This window comes from Carcharhinus amblyrhynchos, chromosome 14, assembly GCF_965287045.1.
Source record: "Carcharhinus amblyrhynchos chromosome 14, sCarAmb.v2.hapA, whole genome shotgun sequence".
Lineage (NCBI taxonomy): Eukaryota > Metazoa > Chordata > Chondrichthyes > Carcharhiniformes > Carcharhinidae > Carcharhinus > Carcharhinus amblyrhynchos.
Window position 1 is genome coordinate 71,801,082 of NC_137337.1, and position 13,012 is coordinate 71,814,093.

The 13,012-nt window shown below is 48.3% G+C and overlaps 1 protein-coding gene across 6 annotated transcripts in view; it reads right to left on the reverse strand.

Annotated features, from left to right (window-relative positions):
- actn1 (actinin, alpha 1) overlaps positions 1–13,012 on the reverse strand; it is a 186,761-nt gene that overhangs the window by 22,365 nt on the left and 151,384 nt on the right. For all 6 annotated transcript variants that reach the window (XM_080203078.1, XM_080203076.1, XM_080203080.1 and 3 more), the window contains exons 13-14: positions 10,991–11,099; positions 3,497–3,637 (exon numbers count right to left, since the gene is read on the reverse strand). In XM_080203078.1, coding sequence (XP_080059204.1) covers positions 3,497–3,637; positions 10,991–11,099 — 250 coding nt within the window. The remainder of the gene's footprint in view (positions 1–3,496; positions 3,638–10,990; positions 11,100–13,012) is intronic.

The window sequence follows — 13,012 nt, forward strand, 5'->3', positions numbered from 1 at the left end:
CTCGGGTTTTGAGGTAAGTGCGGCCAGAGAATCTCACCCATGGTATTGGTAAAAAGCCACCATTGCCAAATTGATGTAAAAAGGACGTGGAGGTTCACTAATATACTGAAGGGAAGGTAACCTGCCACCCTTACCCAGTCTGGCCTACAAGTGACTCCAGTCCCTCAACTCTGAACTGCCCGTGAAGTGGCTTCACACACACTCAGGATCAAACTATTTTGGACGATGAGGGTTGGGCAACTCAACAGCCCATGAAGGAATTTTGCATCAAAATCCCAACACGTGTTTTTCAAAAAAAATTCATTCTTTGGATGGCAAGGGCTTCATTTTTAAAGAAAATTTTCTCTCCATCCACAAAGCTAATGCTCAGGCTGAACTGGGCAAACCCAAATCCATTCCTTGCTTGCTCCAAAAACCAAATTCACAAGAGACAAACAAGATCCAAGCTGACAAGTTAAGGCACCGCACCCCCATCTTGGGTTTGATCTGACGCTTAATTCTAGGCAAAAAGCCAACATTTGTTACCCCTCCCTTGCTGGCCTTGAGCAAGGCAAGCCACAGCCTTCAAGCACTGCAGGCCGTGTGGTGTCCTTGATCGCAGGATGCCGTTAGGGTGGGAACCCTGCCACTTTGAGCCAGTGACTGTGGAAGAAGTGGTGAAACATGTGGAGGTCGGGATGGCGCGTGCCTTGGGAGGGGGAGACGTGGGAGGTGCTGGTGTTCTCCTGTGTCTGCAGCCCTCGGCCTTGGTACAGGTCACAGGCTTGGAAGGTCAGCCAAGATGCAGCCAGCCAAGGATGTACTGCCAATGTTGACTCGACAACACCAAGAACAGATGGCGGGCCGAGGCTTTCCAAGTCATTTTCAAAAATTGTGAACAATGAACACAAAGATAAAAGGAAAACATTTTGAGGAACAGGTGCATTAACTGTACACATTGACACAGCACTTAATGAGACAGCACTGACATTAAAAACCAATCCAATAAACTAGGGTACATGCTTGTGAAACCTTTTCAATAAGGTTGTTAGACAACTTATTTGAAATATCTTTATTAAGGATCAAAAACTGTCAATTTAGCTCAACTGGTAACATTCTTGTCCCGAATCAGCAATTATTATTCTGGAGTACACCAATCACCTAAGTTAGTAATCCCCCTGACACCAAGGGGCAACTTAGCCCGGCCAATCATCCGAATCGCACATCTTTGGATTGTGGGAGGAAACTAGAGCACCCGGAGGAAACCCATGCAGACATGGGGAGAGTGTGCAGTCTCCGCACAGGCAGTGACCCAAGCTGGGAATTGAACCTGGGCTCCTGGCACTGTGGGGCAGCAGTGCTAACCACTGTGCCATTGTGCCACCCATTGGTGATGTTGATTGAGGGATCAACATTGGACAGGATAGCAGGGAAAAAGCCTCTCCTATTCTTTGATATAATCATTTTCTACAGTGCAGAAGGAGGCCATTTGGCCCATCAAGTCTGCACCAACCACAATCCCAGCCAGGCCTCATTCCCCCAGTGTCATATTTTACCCTGCTAATTCCCTGACTCTAAAGGTCAACGTAGCATGGCCAATCAACCTAACCCACACATCTTTGGATTGCGGGAGGAAACCCACACAGACACAGGGAGAATGTGCAAACTCCACACAGACAGTGACCTGAGGCCAGGATTGAACATGGGCCCCTGGTGCTGTGAGGCAGCAACGCTAACCACTGTGCCACTGTGCCATCCACCACTAAAACCCTCAATCCATGTTTCTCATCATCAAATTAGATTTGGATGGGAGATTCAAATCAGACAACATATTAAACAAAGGGGCGGCACGGTGGCACTGTGGTTAGCACTGTTGCCTCACAATGCCAGGGAGCTGGGTTTGATTCCCGGCTTGGGCCATTGTCTGTGCAGAGTCTGCACATTCTCCCTGTGTCTGTGTGGGTTTCCTCCGGGTGCTCCCGTTTCCTCCCACAGTCCAAAGATGTGTGGGTTACGTGGATTGGCCGTGCTAAATTACCCCTTAGTTTCAGGGGGGATTAGCAAGGTAAATGCGTGGGGTTACAGGGATAGGGATTGACTGGGATTGACTGGGTGCAGACTTGATAGGCCGAATGGCCAATTTCGGCACTGTAGGGATTCTACGATTTTGTTCTATGAAATGACTGACACCTTCAAAGCACGGCTTTCAACTCTTCACACATACCTCTCAAAGAGGTCAACTCTCTGAAGTTGGACATGGATGTTGACTGAATCACATTCCAGTTACTGGTTTGTCTCTCTGCTGTCTCTGTAACCCCCAAATTAGCTTTTTTTTCCATACATTCATGGGATGTGGGTGTCGTTGGACGGGCCAACATTCATTGCCCATCCCTGAGAGCAATTAAGAGTCAACCACATTGCTGTGGCTCTGGAGTCACATGTAGGCCAGACCAGGTAAGGACGGCAGATTTCCTTCCCTGAAGGACACTAGCGAACCAGATGGGTTTTTACGACAATTGACAATGGTCATCTTCAGACTTTTAATTCCAGATTTTTTTTTGATCAAATTCAAATTTCACCATCTGCTATGGTGGGATTCGAATCCAGGTCCGCAGAGCATTACCCTGAGTCTCTGGATTTATTAGTCCAGTGACAATACCACCGCACCACTGCCTACCCCGACATCAACCTTTCCAAACTAACCGTGGGAATGCGCATGCCAGGCGCGCAGAGTGGACGGGACGTAAACAAGAAAACAATAGATTACAAAAAGTTCGACAGCATCATCATAGATTGTTGGAGAACGCGGCGATAAAAACTGTTACTTGTGCGTGGCAGCACCGCGCTGGGCTGGTCAGATATAATATCAACAGGGGGATTAATTGGCTCAAGAAACGATACAACAGGATTGAGTATGATTTCTGTTCAACAACAATTTGAAATCAGCTGGATAATACGAGAAAAATGAACCGTTAGTTACTGTAAGATGTACATCTTAACCAACAGGACTGCATGTCTAGCGGGTTTAATTTTTGTTTTAATTTGTAAACACGTTAATTTTTTGAATACTTTTCAGGGGGAGGCAGGAAGTATCCAAGTGATGCAGGCTCCCATTGTTCTGTGCATGTGGGAGGTGCCCTTTATCAGGGCTCCAGCTGACGCACCACATCAGGGTGACTCACAGATTGCAATTTGCAAGTGTGTTTTAATTAGTCTTGCATCTGTGTGGCCAAATACAAAGGGGACTGCATCGGGCGGATGGTTTTTGGGGGGTGGACAGGGAAAGGGGACAGGTTCCCTTTTCTTCCTGCTCTGCCTCTTTCCGTTCAGCTCACGTCCAACCATTGTTGCCCCCTTGTGATGCCTTGCCCTTTATATTGTTGTCTTCTTGCCTCCTGGACTTTAGATTCTCTGACACATTCTTCCCCAGAACTGGCCACTATTGGTCTTGGGTAGGGGGAGGGGGAAATGGACAGTATACAAAACGAGCAACGATGACACTTGGATCGATACTCACCTGGATTTCCTCAATAGTGTGGACAATGAAAGTATCCTGCAAGTCCTCCATGGCACCCTCCATCCAATTGTTAAAGGGAGCCGCCCTCTTTGCGTACTCCAGGTACAATTGGTCAATGGTCTCCAGGAGTTTCTCTGTCCTCTGAAAAGGAAAACACAAAATACACTCAATAAACTGAAGGAGGGAAACTGGTTTATTTGAGGAGGGAAGCTTGTTTGGGTGATTTACCCCAGAGGCAATAATAAACTGCGGACTTTATACAAATTTGATTTATTACACTTCAGCAGTCAAGGGGATTCAGCCTCCGATCTTTGGGTAAGCGTTCTCCAAGACGGCCTTCAAGGCACACGACAATGCAGAATCGCCGAGCAGAAACCAACAGCCGTACGCACAGGCGAGGATGGCCTCAACTGCAATCTTGGGTTCAGGTCACACTACCTGTAACCCCCACCATTTGCCCTGGGCTTGCAAAATCCTTCCAACTGTCCTGGTTTGAGGCAATTCACACCTCTTTAACCTGTGATTACCCCTCTCTCCACTTGCACTGTCTGTAAAGACTTGATTACCTGCAAAGTCGCACATTCCAACCATCATCTTGCAATTGTCTCTTTGCCTACATATGCCGTGTTTGTGGACCCACCCCTCCACTCAACTGATGAAGGAGCAGTGCTCCAAAAGCTCATTATTCCAAATAAACCTGTTGGACTTTGACCTGGTGTTGTGAGACCTCTTACTGCTTGATTATTGTCACTTGTATTGGGACACAGTGGAAGATACGTAGACAAAGCATACTGTGCATAGAGTACATACGAGAGAAGGAAAGGAGAGGGTGCAGAATTCTGGCTTCATTACTTGCTAACTTTGTAATTCCCCATCACCCAGGGCCCTGGCCTAATAAATCATCCTCATCAACTCTTTGTTGCCAATTTTACACACTCTGGAACTCTGGTGATTGATTGTTCTTGGACAAGATCTGGCACTGTTCACATTTCGAAAGAATTTTCCAAAGTTCTCAGCAAAATTCTGTTTGTGTATGTCTAATTTTTCTCCAAATCACTGCATCATAGCTGCTGGCAGCACAGTGGTTCTCACAGCGTCAGAGACTTGGGTTCGATTCCGGCCTTGGAAGGCTGTCTGTGTGGAGTCAGCATGTTCTCCCCATGTCTACATGGGCTTCCTCCGGTTTCCTCCCACAGTCCAAAGGTCAAAGAATCATAGAATCCCTATAGTGCAGAAGGAGGCCACTCGGCCCATCAAGTCAGCATTGATCACAAACCCACCCAGGCCCTATTCCCGTAACCGCACATATTTACCCTGTTAATCCCCCTGACACTAGGGGCAATTTAGCAATGGCCAATCAATCTAACCCACACATCTTTGGACTGTGGGGGGAAACCGGAGCACCCGGAAGAAATCCATGCAGACACAGGGAGAACGTGCAAACTCCAGTGACCTGAGGCTGGAATTGAACCCGGGTCCCTGGCACTGAGAGGCAGCAGCGCTAACCACTGCGCCAGGTTAGATGGACTGGTCAGCCAAGTTCCCTTAGTGTCCCCAAGATGCAGGTTAGGGGGATTAGTGGGGTAAATACTGTGGAGTTGTGGAATTCGGGTGGGGGTAAGATGCTCTATCAGAGAATAGGTACAGGCTTGATGGGCTGAATGGCCTCCTTCTGTGCTGTAGGGGTTCTATGATTTGATGACTCATTTACAATTCACCCAGGGCTCCCCACTATGTTTTCGCTCTTTTCATCATTCACATTGTTCCCATGCATTATCCAACACTCCCTCGTGGTCATTTACATTTATCCGCAGAGTACAACCCCTCAATATTCACAAGTACCATTCCACTCAGATGGCTGCTTTGCAACCTCCTCATCTCTAACACCGAGCCAAGAAAATCTGCTTCTTCCTATTCTTTAAAAACACATTTTCTTGTCTCTCTCTCTTCTCTAGCCAAATTTCAGTGGTTCTGCACTTACTCCATACTGCTGCCTCACAGTGCCAGGGATCCGGGTTCAATTCCTGGCTTGGGTCTCTGTCTGTGCAGAGTCTGCATGTTCTCCCCATGACTGCGTGGGTTTCCTCCCACAGTCCGAAAGATGTGCTGGTTAGGTGGATTGGCCATGCTAAATTAGAATCATAGAATCCCTACAGTGCAGAAGGAGGCCATTCAGCCCATCGAGACTGCACCGACCACAATCGCACCAAGCCCCTATCTCCGTAGCCCCACATATTTACCCTGATAGTATCCTGACACGAAAGGACAATTTACCATGGCCAATCAATCTAACCCATACATCTTTGGATCCCTTGCCCCTTAGTGTCAGAGAGATTAGCAGGGTAAGTACTCAGGGTTATGGGCTTGGGGGGAGTGGGGAGCGGGGGAGGGGGGGAGCGGGGGGGGTGGGATTTTTATTGGTGAAGCCTCGATGGGCTGAATGGCCTCCTTCTGTGCTGTAGGAATTCTATGATTCCATTCTATTATCTATCGGCAATCATAGTCTCAGTAATTCCTTAGAACCGAAATGGAACTTGCCAATCCTGCTTTCTGGCTAATATTCTTCTCCAAGTATCTCGTGTTCCTCTTTTACCCACATGCAAGTTTATTTTGCCTTGAAGCATTTTTAACATTATATATAACTCAAGCCAATCCCAAACTATAAATATGATTTCCATTCCTTGGGAGATTCTTCTGAGGCTGTTCTTGCATCGACTCAAGAGAAAGTATATTCATTTTGTGACTATTTTTCATTCATTCGTGGGACATGGGTGTTGCTGGCTGGCTAGCATTTATTGCCCATCCATAGTTGAGAGTCAACTAGACTCTATAGTCACATGTAGGCCAGACCAGGTAAGGACGGTTGATTTCCTTCCCTAAAGGACATTAGTGAACCAGATGGGTTTTTCCGACAATTGACAATGGTTTCATGGTCATTAGTAGGTTCTTAATTCCAGATTTTTAAATTTCAATTCAAATTCCACCTTCTGCCGTGGCAGGATTCGAACCCAGGTCCCCAGGACATTAGCTGAGTTTCTGGATTAATAGTCTAGCGATAATACCACTAGGCCATTGCCTCCCCACCGGCCAATCTTCTTTGTAACCCTTTCCTTCTCTCTTTTAAGAAATGTTAGTACATGTTTTGGTGGCAGACCTGGTCTTTCTTGATCTTTACAAGCTGCAAATACTGGAGACAGTTCACCCTTCTATGATCCTAAGGTTTCTGCAAATGAACTCTCATTGAGAGCCAACTCTCAGGACAACTAAGGAAATTTGGTATGCCCACTACGATTCTCACCAGTTTTTACAGATGCACCATAGAAAACATCCTTTCTGGTTGCGTCACAACTTGATATGGCTCCTACTCTGCCCAAGACTGCAAAAAACTACAAAACATCATGAATAAAGCATAGCCCATCACTCAAACCTCCCACCCATTGACACTGTCTTCCAGCTGTCTCGGAAAATCAGCCAGCATAATCAAGGATCCCACGCATCCCGGACATACTCCACCTTCTTCGATCAGGAAAAAGATACAAAAGTCTGAGGACATGTACCAACCGACTCAAGAACAGCTTCTTCCCTGTTGCCACCAGACTTTTGAATGGACCTACCTTGCATTAAATTGATCTTTCTCTACATTTGAGCTAAGACTATAACACTACATTCTGCACTCCCTCCTTCTCTATGAACAGTATGCTTTGTCTGTACAGTGTGCAAGAAACAATACTCTTCACTGTATACTAATACATGTGACAATAATAAATCAAATCAAATCAAATCAACCCCAAAGTCCAAGGCTGCTGGAAGATACTGGTTTGCAGAAGTAGATGGCGTAATGACTGCTCTCAGTTTTCCCAGGTCAGAAACAGCTAGTTAAAACTCAGTACGTCTGCACGCAAAAGGTCAGCAGCAAAAAAAATCATCTGTGTCTACACATCAACAAAGTCACCACCAGCGAGACAGATGAGAAGGTGGCAAGTTACCACCACCAGAGGAGGTTCACGAGAATGATCGCAGGAATGAAAGGCTCGATGTATGAGGAGCGTCTGAGGACCCTGGGTCTGTACGCGATGGGGTTTAGAAAGATGAGCGGGAAACTCATTGAAACTTACAGAATATTAAAAGGTCTGGATAGAGTGGATGTGGGGAAGGCGCTTCCATTAGTTGGAGAGACTAGGATTTGAGGCACAGACTCAGAGTAAAGGGACGACACTTTAGAACCAAGATGAGGAAGAATTTCTTCAGCCAGAGGGTGGTGAATCCGTGGAATTCATCGCCACAGAGGGCTGTGGAGGCCAGATCATTGAATGTATTTAAGACAGAGATAGATAGGTTCTTGATGATTGGTAAGGGGATCAAAGGTTATAGAGGGTAATGAATCTTTGGAATTCTCTGCCCATTGAAGCAGTGGAGGCTATATGTGTTTAAGTCACAGGTAGATGGATTACTGATCAATAAGGGAATTAAGGGTTATGGGGAGCAGGCGGGTAAGTGGAACTGAACCACTATCAGATCAGCCATGATCTTATTGAATGGTGGGGCAGGCTCGAGGGGCTAGATGGCCTACTCCTGCTCCTATTTTTTAATGTTCTTAAGGGAAAAGGCGGGAGAATGGGGGTTCAGAAAGTTAGCAGCCATGAGCGAATGGTGGAGCAGACCCGATGGGCTGAATGGTCTAATTATTCTGCTATACCAAACGGTCTTCACGTAAACTGGTCTACAGTTCGGCCTACATTTCTTGGCAAAATCTGAATGTATCATTCACAAAACATACTTGCCTGAGAAACTTTGGAATCAATTAACATTAGGCTCCCTTTCATCTTGGGGTGCTGTGTTAATGCTGTAGCCCACCCCAGCTGAGAACAAGCTGGAGGCCTACCCCAAAACCCTGATACAACAGTTGACTGACGCACACTAGCAAAACCAAACCTAATTCAAGCAAATTTACACTCCATTCATTGGAATGTCAGAGTTAGTGTTGTGAAGCAATGATTTAGCCCTTCATTCACGGGAATGAAAGGAATTGTTTTTATTCATTGGGAAGGTGATTTACCAGAATATCAGGTATTTGCAAATTAAAAGTGAACGCTGCAACGTGTTATTATATACATATATATTAGTGGGCTTCAAATGATTTAACGAATATTGCAATCATTTAGAGAAAGGTTTCATCAGCTTGGAGTCTGGCCAAGACTCACCACCAGAGGGCTTACTGGGAACTCAGTGACACAGACAGACCTGCACTAACACTGCAGTGCTGTGGAAATCCCCTCGTCGCCACACTCCGGCGCCTGTTCGGCTACACCGAGGGAGAATTTAACGTGGCCAATGCACCTAACCCGCACGTCTTTCGGGCTGTGGGAGGAAACCTGAACACCCAGAAGAGACTTATGGAGACATGGGGAGAATGTGCAGACTCCGTACAGGCAGTGACCCAAGGCTGGGAATTAAACCCGGGTCCCTGGCGTTGCGAGGCAGCAGTGCTAACCCACCGTGACACCGTGTGTTCTGAGCTTCTGCTTATGATTATACAAGCTGATCACTTGTTTCTTTTTCTTCCCTCCCACTCTTTCCCCCTATTTTATCCCTCCTTTCTTACCTTTTCTCCCCCTTTGCTTCCCCTTTCCCCCCTTTTCTCGATTTTACCTCTCTCCCATCCATTCCCCCCACATCTTCATCCATCACAGTTTACCCTCTGATGTCAGCTTCTCTGCTGTTCAGCCATTCTACTCTCTGTATGGACTGCCATTAGCAGCCTTTCCCCTTGTTTCTGCAGATGCTGTCAGACCTGCTGAGATTTTCCAGCGTTTCCTGCTTTTGTTTCAGATTCCAGCATCCACTGTTTTGTTCTTAAATCCTAGAATCCTACAGTGCGTCACTACAGAAAATGAAACTAAACAGAGACCTGTGCAACACCCCAATGACATCACCATCAAATCATGTCATAGAATCATAGATTCCCTACAGTGCACAAGGTGGTCATTCGGCCCATCGAGTCTGCACAGACCACAATCCCACCCAGGCCCTATCCCCATAACCCCATGCACTTACCCTAGCTAGTCCGCCTGACACTAAGGGGTAATTTAGCATGGCCAATCCACTTAGCTGTATATCTTTGGACTGTGGGAGGAAACCGGGGCACCCGGAGGAAACCCATGCAGATATGGGGAGAATGTGCAAACTCCACATACACAGTGACCCAAGCTGGGAATCGAACCCAGGTCCCTGGTGCTGTGAAGCAGCCATGCTAATGACCTGTGCCACCGTGCCGTACAAATCCAACAATCTCAGTTTTGAAATTGTCAACTGACCCTGTGCCCGCATAAATCTTTTTGGGGGAGCTGGATCCAAACCCGGTGTTTAGAATTACTTCCTGATAGTCTGGTTCCAATTTAAAGATTATGCCGCATTATATATTTAAGTGGTTGCATGATTGCTTTGAGAGCTATGACAGGATGTGCAGATTAGGTTGATAGACATGCTAAAGTTGCCCTTTAGTGTCAGGGGGATTAGCAACGTAAATAGATGGAATTGCAGGGATAGGGCCTGGTTGGGATTGTTGTCAGTGCAGGCTCGATAAACCAAATGGTCTCCTTCTGCACTGTCAGAGTTCTACGATTCTGTGGCACGATTGAATGATGTCATTAGGGTGTTGCACACACCCCTGTTTAGTTTCATTTTCTACTCTGTACAGGTAAGAGCTCCTCCTCTAAATCTATTGTTGGTATTTTGAATCTATGTGTGCAGACCATATCTTTTTCTTTTTCTTTTAGACCCACAACCCCTAACACAGTTAGGATATTACAGCCCCCTTATTCTGGGCTCCATAATCACAGGCAATAGTTTAGATCATTTCAACACCTCAACTAGATCACCTCATCACCTTGCAGAATAAAAGCCTGACGTATGTCATCAGTATTTGTAACTTAATCCTTTAAGTGATTATTGTTCTGGTGTATTGACCACAAGAGGTCAAACTTCCTAAAAGACAGGGCACAAAATGGAACAGAGTGTTTCTGTTAGGACCTGGCCTGGGCTTTGTACTGTTGAACATCATCCTTGCGTCTTTGTTCATTGTATAATAACATTTGGGGTAGATGGTAGAACGGTTGTTAGTACTGCTGCCTCACAGTGCCAGGGACCCGGGTTTGATTCCCTGTTTGGGTCACTGTCTGTGCGGAGTCTGCACATTCTCCCCATGTCTGCGTGGGTTTCCTCTGGGTGCTCTGGTTTCCTCCCACACTTCAAAACTGTGCTGGTTAGGTTGATTGGCCATGCTAAATGGCCATTTAGTGTCAGGGGACTAGCTAGGGTATATACGTGGGGCTACGGGGATAGAGGCTGGGTAGGATTGTGGTCAGTGCAGATTCAATGGGCCGAATGGCCCCCTTCTGTACTGTCGGGATTCTATGACCTGTGTTTACCACAACGCCTGCACACGCTCGAGAAACCAAAACACGTCCATAAAGAACTAGTAGGAGCTGAAAGTACCTCCAAGGCATCTCTCCTCTTCTGGGTCAGGGCTCCGAGATTGTCCCACTGGTCACAGATCTTCTGGCATCGCTCATTCACACTTGGGGAATCCCAATAATCCAGCTCGCTGTAAAAGTCAGAAAGGATTTCTCTTATCCGAAGGCCGGACCTGAATAACAAAGGTTCAACTGCACCATCCTTCATATCGGAGTGCTGAAAATTAATGCACTGTTTTTTCGAGGAACTGTCCTGTGCTCACTCATGCATTTTAACGCTGACACCACAATAGAGGGAAAAACGATCCTGAATTTATATATCACCTTTCATATCCCGCAGATCTTCCACAGAACTTCTCGGTTATCATCGTTGGAATATAAAAGGTAAAGGCACCACAGTCCCAGATGACCATAGATTGCTCTTCCCTTTGAGTGGACAGCTTATTGGTGGTAATTTAACCCAAGGATTGCCACACCTCAGGCGAGGGGCAAGGTTGAGATGACTGGGTCTTCGAGAATAACTTCAGCTGGTACGGGAATTGAACACTCACTGTTGGTATCACTCTGCATCACTGCGCAGCCGTCCAGCCAACTGAGCTAACTGACCACCCGGGCAAACACAAGCCTATCTCTACACAGCTAGAACCCACAAATTAACAGATAATGTTGTTGGTCAAGGTGTAAACATTGGCCACCACATGGGGAGAATTTGCCTACTTTTCAATGAAAAGCACCATGGGAACTTTTACATAGATCCAAGGCAGGTGGGGCCTTAGCTTGCAATCTCATCCGAAAAATGGCACCTCTCCCAACACGGCGCTCTCTCAGCACTGACCCTCCGACAGTGCGGCGCTCCCTCAGCACTGACCCTCCGACAGTGCGGCGCTCCCTCAGCACTGACCCTCTGACAGTGCGGCGCTCCCTCAGCACTGACCCTCCGACAGTGCGGCGCTCCCTCAGCACTGACCCTCCGACAGTGCGGCGCTCCCTCAGCACTGACCCTCTGACAGTGCGGCACTCCCTCAGCACTGACCCTCCGACAGTGCGGCGCTCCCTCAGCACTGACCCTCCGACAGTGCGGCGCTCCCTCAGCACTGACCCTCCGACAGTGCGGCGCTCCCTCAGCACTGACCCTCTGACAGTGCGGCGCTCCCTCAGCACTGACCCTCTGACAGTGCGGCGCTCCCTCAGCACTGACCCTCCGACAGTGCGGCGCTCCCTCAGCACTGACCCTCCGACAGTGCGGCGCTCCCTCAGCACTGACCCTCCGACAGTGCGGCGCTCCCTCAGCACTGACCCTCCGACAGTGCGGCGCTCCCTCAGCACTGACCCTCCGACAGTGCGGCGCTCCCTCAGCACTGACCCTCCGACAGTGCGGCGCTCCCTCAGCACTGACCCTCTGACAGTGCGGCGCTCCCTCAGCACTGACCCTCTGACAGTGCGGCACTCCCTCAGCACTGACCCTCCGACAGTGCGGCACTCCCTCAGCACTGAGCCTCTGACAGTGCAGCACTCCCTCAGCACTGACCCTCTGACAGTGCAGCACTGCCTCAGCACTGACCCTCTGACAGTGCGGCACTCCCTCAGCACTGACCCTCTGACAGTGCAGCACTCCCTCAGCACTGACCCTCTGACAGTGCAGCACTCCCTCAGCACTGACCCTCTGACAGGGCAGCACTCTCTCAGCACTGACCCTCTGACAGGGCAGCACTCTCTCAGCACTGACCCTCCGACAGTGCGGCACTCCCTCAGCACTGACCCTCTGACAGTGCGGCACTCCCTCAGCACTGACCCTCTGACAGTGCGGCACTCCCTCAGCACTGACCCTCTGACAGTGCGGCACTCCCTCAGCACTGACCCTCCGACAGTGCGGCACTCCCTCAACACTGACCCTCTGACACTGCGGCACTCCCTCAGCACTGACCCTCTGACAGTGCGGCGCTCCCTCAGCACTGACCCTCCGACAGTGCGGCGCTCCCTCAGCACTGACCCTCCGACAGTGCGGCGCTCCCTCAGCACTGACCCTCCGACAGTGCGGCGCTCC